Genomic DNA, 18,852 nt, shown 5'->3' on the forward strand with positions numbered 1-18,852 from the left:
CCAACTACTAGAACCCATGCTGAGCGACAAAGAACAGCACCTCCCAGGACTGGGGAAAAACCAGAAAAGCAAATAAATGCTTATGAAAAAGCACTATTTTGGTAATAGGTACAGACTGGCTTTCAGAGCCCAAACTACAAACGGAAAGGAAGGCTTACAAACATTGGACTGTGGACTCGATGATCTCCACAAGACTTGTAAAACTTTGCATGTTTGCCTAACCGCCCTCCCCGTGACACAGGATAGGTGCCCCACCCGCCTACTCAGCATCTGCTGCTGGCTGCCCTCGGCAGCGGAGCCGGGCACAGCACCTCCGGCTCCTTCAGCACGACCCTCCCGTGACAGCCTGGCAGGCGGAGGTTCAGCAGCGATCTCTTGTCACTGATTAAAAACTTGGATCTGTATCTCTCCACAAATGTTCCTTCCCGTCATAGGTTTTGTTAGCGTAACAAACCCTGGCAGCAGTGAATTGCTCTGGCTCTGCTCAGTTAAGCGTTATACGGTAACCTGGCCCTGCTCTCTGGGGTTTGGGCAAACTTACGCCTGTGCAAGCCCTCCGCTCCTGTCAGGTTTGCTCTTTCTCAGTAACCAGTGGGAAAAAAAACATCTTTCAAGAGCACTCAGCCTGTCCCACAAGGTCACAACTGCATTGGTGAGCACTCCTGACAGACGCAGCCCACACACAGGCACCAAATTGCCGTGGGTAGCTATTAGACAGCGGATCCCCTGGGCACAGGGCTTTCCTCGTTGGGATACCCCTGCTGGAGCACCGCTGCGGCCTCTTATCCTGCTCCACAACCCACAGCAGGTCGGTGAGGCGGTGTGGGGTGACGGATCAGATGTGGGGTGACGGATCAGGTGAGCTAGTGACCTGGCAGCAGGGCTGCGGGAGGGGGGCTGCAGTGTGGTGCTGCGTGTGACATGGCCGCCCCCTGCCTGCCCTCAGAGCCGGGCGGGGACGGCCGGGGACGGCCGAGGACACGGCCCCACAGGGGCCGCTCCCTGCCCCGCACACAACATGGCGGCCGGCTGACGGCGCGGGGCGCTGCCAATCACACCGCGGGAGCCAATCAGGTTCCGAAGCTGCCCGCCGGGGGGCGGGGCTTTCCTGGCAGTTCGCGTCTCCTTGCGGGCGGGTAGTCCCGGCCGGGTGCGCGGCCGCGGAGGGATACGGGCGGGCAGGCGAGCGCAGCGCGGCGCGGCCGTTCCGAGAAGTGACGCGAGCGGCGGGAAGTGTCCTTCCGCCGCCCCCGCGGCGGGCCGGCCGGGGAAGGGGCTGTTGCGGGGCGCTGCGAGGGGCTCGGTGCCGGCAGCGCCGTGAGGAAGCGGCGCCTCGGCCCCCCGGAGGAGCCGGGGCCCGGCTGTGCCGCCTCTGTGCCGAGCTCTGGGAGCTCTTCTGCCGAAACGGGGCTGGGCTCTGTAAAACCCCTGCTGTACCGATGGGGTGCGTGGGGGCGCACCCCAGCTGCCCACCGCCCCCCTTGGGGTTTGCCAGAACTGTTTCTCAAGCAGCACACAACTGCAGTAGTAAACTACTACAGTAATAACAGCTTGCTAAAAAGGGGGTTGTTCCCAGCTCATCAATGATCTGTTACTAGAAATAAATGCATCATACACAGCGTGTCTGTAGTCAAGAGCTACCATACTGGTGCAGCTGGCAGAAATAACGTTTTTAGTAAGTAAAAGTGGGTGCAGATGGCGGCCCGCTGGCACCAAGGTCTGTGTGCGATGGGCTAGGTGCACAGCGAGCACCCACGGGACGCAGAAGCCTCCAGGACTGGCTTGGCGACGTGTGCAGCACAGCCGATAATCCGCAGGGATCCTCACCGGGATCTGTGGGGACATGAGATACCGGGGTGTGACAGCGTGGGGGCCAGCAAGGGCTGGGCGGCTTCCCAACTCTGGGGTACGTGTGTGGGTACCCAAATTCTGGGTATGTGTGTGGGTACCGAACTCTGGGGTATGTGTGTGGGTACCCAAATCCTGGGCATAGCCACGGCAGCCTGGTCACTACTGCACACTCCTGCCTGTGGAAGGTAACACTGCAGGACTGTGCTCTCAGCCAGGAATCGCGTGGCCCAGCTCACGTCAGCACCACACCACAGCAGTTGCGTGCTCTGTTACCCGACGTAGGGGTTGTTCTCCTGCCCGCATCCCTCAGGAACACCAAGCACCGTCAGCTGGGGCAGCTCAGGGCGAGCCGCTTCCAGTCACAACCCTCCCGCTGCGGTGTAAGGCGTGCGGAGAGGTGGCTGCCTTGATTCGCCCTTTGGTGCGGACACAGGAATTTCACTTTTTAGGGCGATTTCTCCAAATTATCTGGAGCGTAAAGGAATTCCTCACAGAGAACGGACATGGTCGCAGGGGCCCCTTCAGGCCACCCCCCTCCCCCCCAAAGTCTGTCAGGGCCCGGCGGGGCGGGGCGGGGCGGCGCGGCGCGCGGGGGGACTTTTTTTTCCCGGCGTGCCCCGCGCGGGCGCCGCGGGGTGCTGCGTCACGGCGCCGGGCCGCGCTAGTCTCTGCGTGGCCGGCCGCGGGTGCGGACGCGCGCCGCCATCATGGCCTCCGCCGCCGCGCTCCCGGCCCCCCCCGCCGCCGCCGCCGCCCCTGCCGCCGCCACAGCCGCCGCCCCGCCGGCCCCCTCCTGCTCCGCCGCCGCCGCCGCCGCCCCGGGCATCCTCATCGGCGACCGGCTGTACTCGGAGGTGTCGCTGACCATCGACCACTCGCTGATCCCCGAGGAGCGCCTGTCGCCTACGCCGTCCATGCAGGACGGCCTGGACCTGCAGTGCGAGACCGACCTGCGCATCCTGGGCTGCGAGCTCATCCAGGCGGCCGGCATCCTCCTCCGCCTGCCGCAGGTCGGGGGGGGCTGAGCCGAGCCGGGCCGGGCCGGGCTGCGGGGAGGGATGGGGGGGGCGGCCGCCATTGTGGTGCGGCGGGGCGGGGCGGGGGGGGGGCGGCGGGTGCCCGGCACAAAATGGCGGCCGGGCGGGCTGAGGGCCTCCCTCTCTGACTGACTGACTGACTGACGGCCTCCCTCACTAACCGGCCGCCGCTCCGTCTCCGCAGGTGGCCATGGCGACGGGGCAGGTGCTGTTTCATCGCTTCTTCTACTCCAAGTCCTTCGTCAAGCACAGCTTCGAGGTGAGCGCGGCGCGGCGCTGTGCCGCTCCCTGAAGGCCTTCAGGCCACGCTTCTCCTTAATTACCTAGCGTTAATTTTTATCGCCGTTCAAATAACCCGGTGGAAATGGGCTTCCTTTCAGATTGTTGCGATGGCCTGCATCAATCTTGCGTCCAAAATCGAAGAGGCACCTCGGCGTATAAGGGATGTGATCAACGTGTTCCATCATTTGCGCCAGCTAAGAGCAAAAAGGTAAGAGTAGTTTCCTTCTCGGCACCAGCATCTTTTGTCACTAATGTGCGCTGCAGTTCTCAATCCACAGTATTTTTCCAGGCTAAGTTCAACGACCTAAAATTGAGAAAGGAGCGTGCGTTTGCTGCTATGTAGGCAGTACAGCTCAGTGCTGACTTCGTCTAACGTTACTTTTGACTGTTTGGTAGAGCCTCTTTTATTATTTATTTAGCTACAAGTTTTTTTGAGTATCAGTTGTAGTTTTAGGTCCGTGGTTGTAGTTTTAGGTATGCTATTAATTGATTTTTTTTGATGTCTTGTAGGCCTTGAAAGATAGTGCTAGGTATGATGAGCCAATTAGCGGGTTGGTGCATATTCTCTAGTCTTTTAACAGTGTTCAGTAGTCCTAATGCTTTTCTTGTGATAGCGTGTACCCACTCAAATGGGGCTATAGTGGCAATGAAGTACCAGTTTACAAAAGGCGAAAGCTGAACTTCTCCCAGCGATAGCGGTATTACTTTTTAGAAGTAGCGGTTTTAGAATCTGAAGCAAGTATGGTTTGGCCTACAGTGTTTACAGCTTTAATGACACGACTTCAACAAGGAATGCATAATTGAGCCTTGGAAGCTGAAGGCATCTTTAATTGCGAAAAGTGAGACTTCTGTTTTTTATGGCACTGTGTGTTTGTGTCAGTCAGTAAAGTGGGAATGTGAGCTTACCTGATCTGTGTGCAGATCCGGATAATTTGTGTGTTCTAGTTGTAGAGCTGTTCTCAGTTGCTAGTGCCTAATACTGCTTTTTTGTGTGTAAAGTGATGTGTGTTCTCATGTGTAAAGCAAATTAACACGGTGTGTTGGAGGCAGCAAGGAATGGTTGAAAGGAAGGAGTTACTGTTAAACGTAAGATATCTTTAAATACCTGGTGCAGCAGTGTTACAGACAGGTTGGAGACTTCAGCCGTGGTGAAGTTGCTTTACTTTCAGTATCCGATTGCTTAGTACTCGGGGTAATTTATAGTTCTGGAGAGGTGGTCGTTTTCCACTAGATGTTTAAATTCACACTTTCACGTCTTGCTCATTATTGTCAACAGGATCTCAAACTGAGTTGCGTTAACTTTTCAAAGTAGAGTAGAAATCCCTTAGGGAAGCCAGCTGTTTCTTGGTACGTTTATTTTGGTTGTGTTTCTGTGGCTTCTAAAATGTCGGCTTTTACTGCCTCGTGCTCAAGTTCTGCTAGTTAGCTTCAGATACAAGAAGAATGGTCTAGTGTTGTACAATGAAAGGAACTTAGTTTTGTGGGTTGTTTTTTTTGCTTTTCCTTTGAAGCTGTTGGCCCCGAGAGAGTTTTTTGAAGTTATACCGAAGGTGACTTCTGTAGTATTGTTTCTTAACCACAGTTGTGAGAAAGGAGTCTGGTTATTGGATTATTGAAGCTGGTTCAGAGATTCGTAATGTTTTGGCCTTGATCCAGACGTTGAAGGTTAATTAATCATATGCAATGCTTTTCTTTGCAAGGAGAATACAAATTAGTTGTTTCTTTGCGCCATGCAAAGGATCAGAGAAACTGAACTTAATCTGTGAACTTAAATCTTTCCAGCTAGCCTGTTCCAAATCAGAATGTCACTTATGCATGTTACATGGTGTCTAAAACGCATCATGTCGAGAGAAATCGTGCACTTCTACCCATTATTTTCTGGAGAAATGGGTATTGTTGCTCTGAGATTCTGAGTGAATCTGCATGAAATTAATCTAAAGATGCCGAAGTCTGACATTCAGGCTTGCTTTTCTTTTTTTACAAGCAGGATGTAAACGTTTTTCTGTACTTTTTACAAGATTACAATCGCATAATCTGTACACGTTATTAACTTCAACTCTTTTTTCCCTTGCAACCGACTATACAGCGACCAGCTACATTTACCAAAGCCTGGGTGATGTGGAGTGGTACATAAAGATGAAGCTGTCGTCATGGCAACAGTGAGTGAAGTATCGAAAATCCCCAAGGAGAAGCCAGTGCTCTGAGAATAGGTCACTGGAATCGGGGGGACTAACAGGTTGGCCGCTGGTGAACCATTTGGAAGAACTCCTGTATCTTGTTATAAGCTTTTTTCTTTGCTGTCCAGGTTTTTAGAATACTAGCTTAATCTTCTTTTATCTGAAGCTAACACTTAAGCCGTAGTTAGTTTCTCACACACAACCCAGAACTGAAATGAAGTTAGGCTGCTGTACTTTTTTTTTTGCTTCTAGTCTAGTATTTCTGTTAACTGAAGCTCTTAACCCCACACGTGAAGGTTGAGTAGTTTGAGTGGGCTTGCTTTCTTAAACAATTTTGGTTTCTTGGTTCCACCTCCTGGATCTGTGTAAATGTAGCTTGAATCCATAGTAAAACTTGCCTTCACAAAGGTACAGAAGTCTTACGTTTGTAAAGTTTTTTATATAAATGATTATATAAGTGCTCCCTTATATGTGTGTTTGCAGAATGGGAATTGCATTGGAATTTCCTTTTTGTAAGTCTTGTAGTCAACTGAGTTGCTGTTAGGTGGTATTTCTAATACTGAGAAATGAGAAAAAGCTTTAAAAGAAGTGTTTTGGACAAGCACGTTTTCTTTGGAATCTTCCACAAGCATATGTCATGTAGTATTGCATGTGAAATGTTTGTGTGCATGAAGAAAAGCTCGTATTATGAAAAATACTGCTTTTTTAAAATGTGTGCTGAAACATCTCTGTTCTGAGCCAAGTACAACTTATGTTTAACATGCAGAATGTAGTTTTAAGTTGATTTTATTTATCTTAAATGTGCCTGAAAGCTGCAGAAAGGCCTTACGAGGCTTCAACCAAATGTGACTCCTGTCATCTGTAACCTTGCAAGCGTTGGTCTGAGAGGCTTACTCAGCTGTTCTGCACCTCTGCTGCAGCGGTCAGGTTTATACACTTATGTTGAAGTGGCCTGCATTAATTCACAAAACGTAGCGTTCTTAACTGGTCTATAAATCTACGGTGCTTGTATTTACAGTGTTGGAGACAAATGTAGAACCTGACTTCTTCTCACATTGACTGGCATAAGAGAGATCTGTCTGCTCTTTGAAACGAGATGCTGATGTTACGCTGCACTTACCAGAAGTACTTTTTGCACTTTAAACAAAACCACACGCAGAGTACTTTTCCTCCAACATATCAGACGTTCCAAAGACATGCAATTTTAATATTGCATCTAATGAAGCTGTGGTTGTGTCAAGAGCATGGATCTTGTTTGTCAGAGGGATTAAAAAAAGGATATTTATAATTCTGTTGCAAACACAGTATGGTCCGTGTATCTTCTGGGTTGTTGTGCTGTCTCCAAATCCAGATGAAGTTCTGTGACTGGATGGGCTCACCAGAACGGGCACTGTGTGCTCTCTGTATAAGGTCGTGTCTGGAGCACTAGTGCTGGTTTTTAAGAACGGATTCAATGTAGGCTTTTGTAATACTTCCTTGCTCTATAGGGCTTGAAGCTTATATTTCATATATAGGCTTATCAATTAATTTTCTCTGCCCTGTTACCTGGACCTAAAAACAATTCCTGCTTGGACTGAGAGCTAAGTGCAGCAAATACAGTAGCAAAGTTCCTCCTACTGCCTTTCCGAGTAGGAATGCTCAGAAGTTTTCCCCTTGGAAACATCTGAAGTCCACAACTTGTAAATAACTGCACATCCCAACGCTTGGGAGTTGACGGCAACAGTGCCTAACTGACCAACCTTCTTCAGTGGGGAACTTCCCTTGTGCTAATAATAAGGTGCAGTAAAGTCTTATGCAGATCTGTAACTTTGCGTAAGTAGATAAAAGGCCACAACTGTCTTTGCATTTCTGGAAATACCGTCAGATAAACTGATGGTTTTTTCATGGCTTCCTTGGTAGATCTCTGGAACTTGAGTGTGTCATAGGTGACCAAGGTAACTCAAGACAACAGAGTAAAGCACACTTCCAAATGTCTGTTAATTTCGAGCTTCCCATCACTTAGCTGTTGAGCATATACGAGCAGTTTGTAGTGATCCTCTTGCCATGTAGGACCGTGAAAACTTCAAGTGAAGTAAGGCTTACAGTCTTTCCTGTTGCACTTCTAGCTGGCTTGTTGTTTTCATGGTAATGACTTTCTTAAAGAGCTGTCAGGGAATGGAACCTGTGAAAGGTAGTGAGCCTGCTGCAGGTCCTTAAGTGATCCCACCTGGTCATGCTGTCTCACTTCTGATCTTAAATCCTAGCTGCTCTAGCTGTTTGATGTAAGGTGGATGCCTCCGAAGTGTTGTGCTAACAAGCTAAGATGAGCCTGGATGCCTAAACTTAGGTTCCTTAGGCTCTCAGTGACTCACAGACCCTGTTATGCTGGTGATGGCTAGATAAAATTGTGTGAAGAGATGCTATTTAAAACTCAGCGTCGTTAGGTGAAACCAGTTGGAAGTGAATCAGTTTCATTGTTTTGAAGAACTCAAGTTGGTTCTCTGAAACAGTCTCCTACCCCAGAGCTGTATGTTCAGACTGCATTTGCAGTTTTTTCTGATGAGTAAAATAATACCACAACTTCTCTGGAGAAATAGCCCCGTTAAACTTCAAAAGTCTGTTCTCCCGTTACTTTCTGAAAAACTGCGTTTTTTGACTGGGTCGTATTTAAAATAGCTGTAATCGCAAGGCACGGAAATTGCTGTGATGAAAGTCGCTCCGAATGAATGAGAGAAGTGACTTCTACGTAACAGAGAGCGCTGAGACAAGTCGTATGGCTCGTAATTGAGCGGGTCCTTCCTGGCACCATGAAGCTGCAGGAGTTGATTTCAAGTTGTTCCTCTTCCCCTTTGGGAAGAGCTGGGGGGAGCTCGTGCTTCCTTTAACCAGTGGTGATAAGCATCCTTCCAGGTGACTGCAGAAACCTTACCTAGAGTAAGTTGTGAATTACTGCAGTGGGGGAGCCCTTCAGTTAGCCTTGTGATTCAGCTGACCCTTTCTTCCTGGGGTGGGGTTTTTGAGCGTTCCTTCTGCTCTGACCTGTCAGGGAAAAGAAACGTGATCAACGCGTGGAACGTGCATTGGGCCCAAAAAGAGAACTTAGCAGTGAAACATTTTGCCTGATAAAATGGGTGCTGTGTTTGGGATCCACTTTGCATTACTGTTTTCTGTTCAAGATAATGTAAAACAAATTTGTCACCAGTGTTTGGAATGCACTAGGTTTATGGTCGAAACAGTCTGTGGTTTATTAGAGTGTAACTAGCTGCAAAAATATTGTTCTGCACTGGAAAGCAAAGGGAGTCTGTAAGGCGTATTACAGACAGGGCAACGGTTGAGCTTTCTTTGAGGAACTGGGTACAGCGTGTGGAATGATGAAAGGTGAACCCTCAGCACAGACTAAGGAAAGAAAAGTTGGGGTGTGGTGCTTGTGCATAAACCAGACAGCAAGTTATTTCGGCTGAAATTTAAAAAAGGCCTTGAGTTCAGTTTCTGGATTTGGGAGGAATGAGGAGTTGACTTGCTAGTGCTGGACTTACGAGTTTTTCTTTGTCAGATGAGCGATTGGTTTACAAACGCAAATACTGATCAGTGGATGCAGTGTGCAGAACCACAGGCAGATCGTAGAGTTTAAATTCGTTGCTTTACCAGGCCTTTTGTATGTCGCAGTAGCAGGGCTGTCTCCTCTCAAGATCTGAATAATTTTGACTTGTGGTGCATAGGAAACTAGTTTGAAAAGCACAAGTCTGCTACTTCAATGTCAGTAAAATTGTTCAGAAAGCTCTTCTAGCTTGTTCTTGCTTTGAAGTCCTGCCTAGCAAAGGTAGTTGCATCGCACTCCTTCCCCCATCGCTATCAAGAAGTAAAAAGGCTCCCTGAGATCCTCACTGTAAAGGTGGCTTCCGTCCCAGCAGCTGGACCGACGTAGTTTGCATACACAGTAGGACAAGTTGGTTTTTTATTTTAGCCATCTAATCTGAAGCAGTCAATTGCAGAAACTAAACTAGTTTATCTAAACTTGGACAGCACAAGATTAATGCTTAAACTTGCTTGCAGGAGTTGAAAACCGGATTCTGTTGCCATTAGTTGGTTGGAAGGGAAAACAGAGATGCACTATTTTTGGATATGCAAAACAGTTTTGATTTTATTTCTTGCAAACTATAGGACTCCAAGCCCCCTGATACTTGATCAGAACTACATAAACACCAAAAATCAAGTAATCAAAGCAGAAAGGAGGGTACTGAAGGAGTTGGGATTTTGTGTTCATGTCAAGCATCCGCATAAGGTGAGTTATCAAAAATAATGTAGTTGTAAATATTGTTCTACCTTGAAGGCAGCCCTGTGAGCTGTGGGACAAAAACACAGATGTAAAAATGATCTGATTTCATTTATTTATTCCATAGTAGCCGTCACGAATGTATTTGCAAAAGTGTTTGAGCTAATAGCCGTACTGATTTTGGTAGAAATTGCGTCCTTGGAAAGTGTTAACAGTGACTGTCTTTCAAAATCACAGAAAAAGAGCAAAACAGAATATTGTCTGAACACAGTGGGCTGAGGTGTGGGCTTAGAGTCCGTAATCGGCCAAGGAGGAGCCACCGTTGTTTTGGAATGCCATTTGGTTAACAGTTATTTCCTTTCTGTTGCCTTATATGTTAGAACTGAATCTCTTTTTTTCCCCCCTTTTCCCTCAGATCATTGTTATGTATTTACAAGTCTTAGAGTGTGAACGTAACCAAACCCTGGTACAGACGGCCTGGTAAGTTGTTTTCCGTTCTCTTCCTAGCCAGGAAAATAGTAGCAGAAATAATAAGCCTGATGATCCATATGCAAAGCAATGAGATGTAAGTTATTACATAAATACCTACTTTTAAAATACTCTGGAGCTTGTTTCTGCTTACTATTTTCATGGCTTGATTCCATTCTGTAATGGAGAACTCAATTTAACTTTGTTCTTTTTTCTACTCTTTAATTAAAGGGTAGTCCATGATGGTAAGTCATAGAGCTCTGCCCTCTGCACCTCAGCCCATGACCTGGGGATGGCCTGTTTGGCTGCCCTTCTCTCCAGCCAACCCAGTGCAAGCTCTCATCCGAGATTCACTGAAGTGGTCCATATCCATCGGGCAGCATCTTCTAGTTCTGTCTGGGTGTCAAAAGGATTTGTATATTTGCTTTTAGAAGTACCTGTTAAAAATGTCTCTAAATGTGTTTATTGCCTAGCTACTGTATACTGTAGTGTATTTAAAGGGCCCGTGGACACATTGGGTAGATTTTCTGCCAAGATAAATTCAGCTAATTTAACACTTGGCTAGACTCAAGGGTTTTTGTTTTGTTTTTTAAAAAAATACAGTGCATGCAGCATGTTCACTTAGTATCCATGTGGGGCACTGTTCCATAGAGCCAATAATTCCTGACTGCTGTTTGTTTCTTCCCCATAGCTCAGAAATTTAGAAATTGCTGGAGGTCTCTGCTGTTTAAACATCTCTCTTGGCATCTGTTTCTTGGTGGTGCCACCATGCTGGAAGAAAAGTAGCTTAGTGGAGTAGTTCCAGTACTAACTTGTAGGTCTTTTTCTAATGTGAAGATTTTGAGTGCAGTGAGCAAATCAGATTCTTCCCTTTCTGGATGAAGTTAATGTTAATCAAGGTACACGTAGGATTTAAATGTGATGTTCTGTGAACTCCATAGGTTGCATCTAGCCTCTGGAAAATGGTAGGTTGAAAATATCCTGTATTTTCGTGCTTGCATTTGAATTTGAAACATACTGACTTGGAAATGTGAAAACATTGGTGTTAAAAGCAAACGGACAGATGAAAAGTACTTGCTAGATTGTTAACTATGGACACTTCATGGTGCACCTTGATGTAACTGGGGAGAAGCTATTAACTTGCATTGGTGTTTTAGAAACAATGGCAATGGAGCAGACTTATTTTACAGAAGTAACAAATGTAAACATCAAATACAATAATTCTAAAGAAACTGTTTAATATTAGAAGAGAAAAAATAATAAAGTCAATTGAGTCTCCAGAACTGTTATCCTCTAAATAGAAGGATGTAAACCTAAGATCCAACCTTGCCTAAATTCCTTTTTTTTAGGAATTACATGAATGACAGCCTTCGAACAAATGTGTTTGTTCGCTTTCAGCCAGAGACTATAGCATGTGCTTGCATTTATCTCGCTGCTAGAGCTCTGCAGGTAAGCATTAATCTTTCTTTAGTTTGCTATGGCTTTTATCACTAGTAACTTGTTTTCAAAAAAACAGTAGTGAAAATGCTTAAAACAAAGTGTAGTCCGTAATCTCTAATTAAGGCTTTAATTTGTTTTCAGATTCCACTGCCTACCCGCCCTCACTGGTTCTTGCTCTTCGGCACTACAGAAGAGGACATTCAGGAGATCTGCTTAACAACTCTTAAGCTCTATACCAGGAAGAAGGTAACTTCATTAAATCTTTGGTTTTGTTTTTTTTCCAGTTCAGTGTTTGTGGTTGCTTGAGTTGTCCCATAGTTGTCTGGGAGTGTTTGGGAGCATGTGTGTACCAATCTGCTAATCCGAACGGCTCTGCTGTGTGGCTGCTCCTCCCTCCGAGGCGGGGTTGAGAGCACACGACAGAAGTCGGTCCCGTTTCTGGGCAGGTGGTTAAAGGACGTGTATCCTGGGGAAATGGGACAGAACTACGAATTGTGTGAGTCTCTTACCACTTCGTTATTTTAACAGCCCAATTATGAATTTCTGGATAAAGAAGTAGAAAAGAGGAAAATGGCACTACAGGAAGCTAAACTGAAGGCGAAAGGTTTAAATCCAGATGGAACTCCAGCGCTCTCAACACTGGGGGGCTTTTCGCCTGCATCCAAACCATGTAAGCTTGTTCTCTGAACAGAAACTTGCGTAGTACTGTTTGAGACCAGTAGTACACACCTGCATATTGGTGTGTTTGAAAAAATGTAGGTTTGCCCTGCGAGCTCTTGGACAGTTTAGACTTTATCTCACAGAAGTAAGAAACTAGAAATTTTCTTTTTTTAAAACAAATTCTAAAAGCTGTTATTGATAACTTGAAACAGAAAATTAGAACAAAAGAGGGTTTGCTCTTCCAGTCCCCTGTACTTCCACAGATGAGGCAGTGATATATTAATGGTGTGTTGAACTCGTTATCTGAGTTTCCAGAGGTGTTCGAGTTAGCAAATGGAAATTTCCCCTGAACAATGAAAGGGCTTTCTCATTTCTGGGAAGTGGGGGCCTAGCGTAGAGTTTGAATGAAAGCAAGACCTATGGTGGGGGTTCTGAATATCATTTATGAGCAGACCAACTTGGAGAAAGCTGCTGACAGGGTTTTGGCTTTCTCTACTTTTGTGTTAAACTGATGAGTCCTGTTGGAAGCTGTGGTTTAAGTCTCATACAGCATGCCTGTCTTTCCTGTCAGCAGGCCAGACCTAAGTGTATTTCTTATGTAGTGGTCCTGCCATGAAAAGGAAGATACAATTTTGGACTGCATCAGTTTTCTGTCCATAAAGTTAGATTGGCTTCCTAATGTGCTTGGCTGAGTAGGTGACAGCCTCTCAACCTGGAGGAGCTTTTGACCTTGTCCTGGGAGTATCTCAATTTGGATTATCAACTAAAGTTTTTATTTTTTTTATTCCTGTGTTTGTACCACTGATTTAAAAATCTGTGATTTTGCTCTTCAGTCTTAATTGTTTCTGTGCTATTGAAAATTAACTGTCATGATAACAAGTGAAGATGGGTATTCGTGGGCCATAAAGGCAGGCTTTATTTTGTACCGTTTGAGCCCTGGTGAACCAAGTCCCAGGTGAGCCTGTTGCTTGGCTTGAAGGTCAGCGGTGTCCCTCACGTGGGGTGTCTCGCCCTGTTCGGTCAGTTGGCTTCAAACTGCCATGTGTGTGCCCACTGGCATCTTACAGTTCTGTTCTCAAGGGGGAATGAAGTGGTAGCTCTTGAGTTCGTATTTCCATGTCTTGCGAAGTACTGGTGAGGGTACATAAAAGGTACAGTGTGGTCATGACAAAGTCTGAGTAAAATACCTAATCTTCAATTTAAATTCGTAGCTTCCCCAAGAGAAGTAAAAACTGAAGAGAAGAGTCCAGTACCTCTGAATACCAAAACCATTAAAAAAGAGCCAGAAGAAAGGCAGCAAGCTTCGAAGAGCCCTTACAACGGGTAGGTGAAAATTTTTTTCCTGGTTATGAGGAGTCTTCTGTAAAAAGGGTCTCTTTAGCTGAAGTACAGTGAACTACTTTTGAGTTACTTAATGGAAGTAATGAATATCTCAGAAGCGTAACCCTATTTCTCTCTTCTCGCTGCCCCCATCCAAAGCATGAGGAAGGAAAGCAAGAGAAGCAGAAGCAGCAGAAGTGCTAGTCGGTCCAGGTCAAGAACAAAGTCACGGTCTCGATCTCATACTCCTAGGCGGCAGTAAGTAGTGTGCTGGTTGGTTGGTGTGAGGTTTGGGGGGACAGGGTGGTTTGTGGGGTTTTTTTGAGGAAACGTCTTTTGTCCATAATTAGTTCTTTGTTACATTTTATGGGATAAGAAGAGAGCTGTGCAGGAAGTAGATGAGGCAGCGATAGCTGCTGGCAATATCTACTTTGTTAAAGAATCTTCTGGCTGATATCTAGGGTGGAAACCGCCAATGTGGGTATTAACAAAGTGTTCCCCTTAAGTGTTGCTGATTTGTCAAATAATTGCAGATTGGTTACTGACTTTTTTCATTGAATCTGATGTTGAGGGGAGGCTTCATGATGAGGTAGAAGAATTGCAAAATATGCTATGTTCTGGTTTGGGGCTCTTGTGTTGTTTTTTTAAAGGAGCACAACTCAAAGGTGTATTGGTGTATTGTGGGAATGCCACTATCATTCATCAGCTATCTATTCTGGAGAAATATTCCTGACTTCTTCCAGTAGCTTGGAAGTTTCTAAACAGAAAAAAACGATCCTCACTTCTCCCTCCCTGCTATGTGAATGAAATGTTTTAACTTGTTAACGCTTTTCTGTAAGCTACAATAATAGGCGGAGTCTGTCTGGGACGTACAGCTCGAGATCGAGAAGCAGGTCCCGCAGCCACAGCGGCAGCCCTCGCAGGCACCACAACCACGGCTCGCCGCATCTGAAAGCCAAGCATAGCAGGGAAGAGTTGAAGAGCGCGAACAGACACGGTCACAAAAGGAAAAAATCCCGTTCACGTTCACAGAGCAAGTCCAGGGATCATTCTGACGTCGCCAAGAAACACAGGCACGAGCGGGGCCACCACAGAGACAGGCGCGAAAGATCCCGCTCCTTTGAGAGATCTCACAAAGGCAAGCACCACAGTAGCAGTCGGTCAGGACACAGCAGACACAGGCGCTGAGGTCTGAGCCTGCGCTAGGTCCTAGCTAAGCCTGTATATAACCCAGTAAATGGACTCTTACTTGAGAACAAAGGAATCGATTAGGAGTTGTTTAATTTAAGCCCAATATCTGATTTTCTAAAACACATAGAACATTTTCTTTTGGGAAAGGAACTGTTACCAACTTTTGCACATAATACCTTAGCAGTATCAAATTGATGGAAAACAATGATCAGGTGAAATTGTATGTATTAGAGTTGTGTATTGTTTATCACTATGAGAACTGGAGAGTGGATTTCTGTACAAAAGCAAAATGTACCTTATTTTTATACAAGTCAATTGCAGACACTTATATTTAAGTATAGTTATTTGTTTAAACGATGGTGATACTTTCTTACACTGGTTTTAGTCTGCATGTGTTAAAAGATTTTTACAAGAAATAAAATATAAGGCTTTTTTTTTTTTACTGCCTGCTGGATGTCAAATGTATTGAGACTACTAAAAGTAATTTTCTTAAATTTTGCACTTTGTCTGTTGGACATCAATGGGACACTTAAAATACCGACGTGCTTCTGGAACAAACAAAACACTTGGAGCAATTTAGAGGGAACCATGGAAAGCTCTAGAAATGCGTGTACCTCTTAGCACAGGCAGCCGGGAAGCTGAATGCACTTCTGATGCATGCAACACCAGGAACACGTGAGCAGGGGCCAAGCTCTGGAAAGCTTGGTGGGCTGGCAGCTGGCGGGGAGGGAAAGCCATGAAGGAGCCGCGTTTCACAAGCCATGGGTGGGACACTTGAGCCCCAGCTCTCTGTTCAGCTGTCCCTCGGGAGCGGGGCGTTCTCCCCTGCGCCCTTCCTTCAGCTGCTGCTGGCAGGAGCTGAGATGTCGTCGTCTGCTCCTTGCTTCCCCAGGGCCGGCCTGTTAGGGCTGCATGTACAACACAGGAGAAGTTACCAAGGTTTTTGTGTCCCTGTCCCCGTCCCCTGCACTTCTCCAATGTTCTTCCCTGATGTCCTACTGTTATCCAGCTGCTGCGACTGTGTCCAGTGCCACTGCAAGCCAAGGTGGTTGGCACCTGACGCTTTGCTGACGCTGCTCTGTGGCTGTAGTTGCAGATGGAAAAGGGGAGAAAGGGTGAGGAGGGTTTTGGTTCTACCAGTTGCTGCTTAGACAATAAAATGTTAAGCTTAAAGGTACGAGGTGTCTGCCGTCGTCACAAGCTTTAGACACTAACCTGCGGACCTTTGGGTATGGAAACAACACAGCATAAAAACATCTTGACTCTCCTGAAAAGCTTCTCCCAGCTCAGTGGCTGTGGGTGACGTGGCATTCAGGGGCAGCACGGGAGAGGGCAAAGCCCAAGGCCGAGTGAGCTGGTAACTGGATAGGGACCGGCGTGCTGTGCGGTGTCAGGAGCCAGCGCCAGTCACCGGGCAAAACGTCCGCAGCCCTAAAAAGCAAAAGGAGGAAAAGCGATTGAGCAAAAGCTTCTCCGTAACTGGTGTGTTCCTGTAAGCAGCTGCCCAACATCCTGCCAGACCCTATTTGTGTCTGTTCTCTAGAAATTCAGAAAGGGATTTTTTTTTTTTTTTGAAAAGCTGGAAAAGATAAATGTGTTTCTCTGTTTCTTGGTTACCTCTGTTTTGTTGTTGTTGTTTTTTTTTTTTTTAATCTGCAAAAGCTTGGCCTATATTTCATGTTGTTTGTTGCTTTCAGAAAGTTGTGTTACTATGGAAATTAACATTTTTCCATAGATACAGGTATTTAGATAGTTCGGGGCAGTGATAACAGTTCTAGAGTAGCACAAATAGCTCAAGCTCTGAGTGTCAGGGTTCGTGCATTGGACAGAAACTTGGAGCGGGCTCAGCCTGTGTGTGTGTGAGCGCTAATTACCCTTCTGTGCTCCTAGTGCCCGGCGCTCCAGAGCTGAAGAGCAGAAGTTGTCTCCCGTACAGAGCTGGAACATCTGGTGATGTGAAACGTCTAGACACCATCTGCTGCAGATTGCTTACACAGTGAGCTTGCAGTCAGTTAGCAGAAGTTCAGTGTTTGTCTAATCTTTCCTGGGGGGAAAAAAATAAGATGCGTTCAGTCAGCTTTATTGGTGGTGGCCGTAACCGTGTAACACCTTTGGAAAAAACAGGCCATGAAATAAATGTGTTTGGTTACTGAAACAGAAGGGGCACATCTGTCTCAAAGCCCACCTGAACTGGGGTCGGTGCTGTGAAGAGGAGAGGTGCTGGGGAGACGAGTGCCCGGGGCACCACCGGGGAGCCCCTGGGGTCTGGCTGGGCTTTGCCTTGTCCAAGTTGTGGGTTCCTCAGCCTCTTCAGCTCGTTTGAAGGGGAGAAAGCTGCCCCCCCAGAACAAACTCTGCCGTCGGTTAAAGGGGTGGGGGACAAAAGCTGTGGCAAAGCAAAAACCGCCAGCTTGCTCGCAGCGTGACACGGGCTGTGCTGGGAGGCGATGTCACCTGCTGGGGAGGGCAGCGGAGCGCCAGCCGGGGACTTTGATCAGGGCCTTGCTCTGTCGTATCGCACTTACCTGCTAGGTCCGCGGCGGTAACAATCAAATTAAAAAGAAGTCAAAGCCTCATGTAAGGATGGTCCTGCATTATTTTTACAACCAGATCTCGTGTGTCTCCCAGGATTTTGGAGTGTCGTTAGGTGTTCATTGAGGTTCAAATCACAGAAATTAACAGCTGGAGTATTGTTGGACCTGTAAGCCTTCAGGCTATACTCATACATCTCAGTAGTTGAAAAGCATTTTTCTTTAATGCTTGTTATTTTTAAATTGTCTTAAAATTCCAAGTCTCTTGTGTGTGCTTGAGTCAATAATGGGAACACTTGATCAGCTGAAGCTTCTTTCTGAGCGATGTCATGGTTTTGGTGGCCCACCACTGACATCTGGATGTGAGAACACCCACGGCAGCCGTGACTTCGCTGCAGCTTCTGTCCCAAGTGGCACGTGTGCGGCCTTGCTTCGCTGGGCCCGGCCTTCAGGATGGGCCCACGCAGCCACATCAGGCGGTGGAAACGAGACTGAAGCATTTTGGGAGTGAGCTGGGGTTTTGAGTGCCCTGCGTGGGTCATTTGTTTCTGAAATAGCTTGTAGCTCTGTGCTTTGCTTTTGGTTTTTTGATTGTTTGTTTCAAGGGATCCCAAGGTGTTAGGTAGACCCAGCTACAGAGTTCCTGACCCTTTTCTATTCAAATGCGTTTCTTGACTGTTACCAGTGTGTAATGGTGTAATGGTTCATCATGCAGGAAAGCAGAGAATGAAGCACGCGCTGCTTACACCGCCCTTACAGCACCAGCAGGAGTTTAAGACGCAAAATCCTCTGTTCCCAGAGTAAATAAGCAGCCTTGGCGATCTGTTGGTCTTCGGCTGTAATTGGCGTATGTCCTTCATGCTGCAGAGCGTTATGTAACGCGCACAGTAAGCACAGTAAGACCACGTTTAAACATTTACCCTTCGGAGTGGAAATGCTTTTATGGTAAAAATAGACTCTTGAATGCTCCACTGCAGCGATATTTCTAACCGAAACCCCATGCGGAGATGGAAACGAAATGGCTTTCCCGGCTCGAGCTGTACTGCAGCACAGCACAACTCCCTCTCTTCCCCATCCCTTTATGCTTGATTTACTGTGCTCGTTCTCTCACCAGGACAGATGAAAGCACCAGGACCCCAAAGAAATCAGTGACCAAGAATACAGATGAGAAATAATGGAAGATACTTTGTGCTCTTCCTCTGTCTTCACAGTATTTTTAGTAGTCGCTGCCTCCGGTGCGCAGGCCGCGGCTGCTGCAGTCCTGGAGGAAGGTTGCTGGGTCTGCTCTGGTGGAAGCAGATGGCCAGCAGGCCGGTATTTGCCTTCCACTGACAGAGCGGGCGCCGTCCTTGCCGAGCGGCAGATGGCAGCCAGGGCGAGGCAGGAAGAGGAGCGACGCAGCACGGCGCCCCGAGCCGCAGCCCCCCGCCTGGGACGCTTCTGGCGAGGAGCTGGTCCAACAGAAAACTGCTGCGAGAGCCTAAAGCTGCGCGGTCTGACCGAAACAGCAAAGGGAGCACACGGCAGGGCTGTGGTTAAACACGTCAGGGGGGCAGGAGGGGCTGGGCAGGTAGGAGCTGGGGCTGGGGTGACACCTGCCAGCACCCAGGGCCAAGCGCAGCGCCCACGGTGTGCTGAAGAGG

General features: G+C 47.2%; 1 protein-coding gene and 1 long non-coding RNA gene across 4 annotated transcripts; one reads left to right on the forward strand and one right to left on the reverse strand.

Annotated features, from left to right (window-relative positions):
- Positions 1-1,555: 1,555 nt before the first annotated feature.
- On the reverse strand, positions 1,556-2,868 carry LOC121074541. The gene is made up of 2 exons (XR_005822403.1): positions 2,802-2,868; positions 1,556-1,833 (listed from the first exon to the last, which is right to left on the reverse strand). It is a non-coding gene; the product is annotated as an uncharacterized LOC121074541 (long non-coding RNA).
- Positions 1,738-15,119, forward strand: CCNL1 (cyclin L1). 3 transcript variants are annotated; one of them, XM_040566753.1, is made up of 12 exons: positions 1,738-1,833; positions 2,802-2,861; positions 3,073-3,147; positions 3,269-3,378; positions 9,488-9,608; positions 10,015-10,079; positions 11,417-11,516; positions 11,649-11,753; positions 12,036-12,177; positions 13,379-13,490; positions 13,647-13,745; positions 14,327-15,119. In XM_040566753.1, exons 3-12 carry the CDS (start codon positions 3,079-3,081, stop codon positions 14,673-14,675), a joined length of 1,272 nt encoding a protein of 423 aa, XP_040422687.1. In that variant the 5' UTR covers positions 1,738-1,833; positions 2,802-2,861; positions 3,073-3,078; the 3' UTR covers positions 14,676-15,119. The 3 variants fall into 3 exon arrangements, 2 of the variants coding, with proteins under 2 accessions (XP_040422687.1, XP_040422686.1); XM_040566752.1 differs by lacking the exon at positions 1,738-1,833 and having other exon boundaries at positions 2,469-2,861; XR_005822402.1 differs by lacking the exons at positions 1,738-1,833; positions 12,036-12,177; positions 13,379-13,490; positions 13,647-13,745; positions 14,327-15,119 and adding an exon at positions 10,299-10,312 and having other exon boundaries at positions 2,469-2,861; positions 11,649-11,666.
- Positions 15,120-18,852: the final 3,733 nt, after the last annotated feature.

The sequence above is a fragment of the Cygnus olor genome, chromosome 9 (genome assembly GCF_009769625.2).
Source record: "Cygnus olor isolate bCygOlo1 chromosome 9, bCygOlo1.pri.v2, whole genome shotgun sequence".
Classification (NCBI taxonomy): Eukaryota; Metazoa; Chordata; class Aves; order Anseriformes; family Anatidae; genus Cygnus; species Cygnus olor.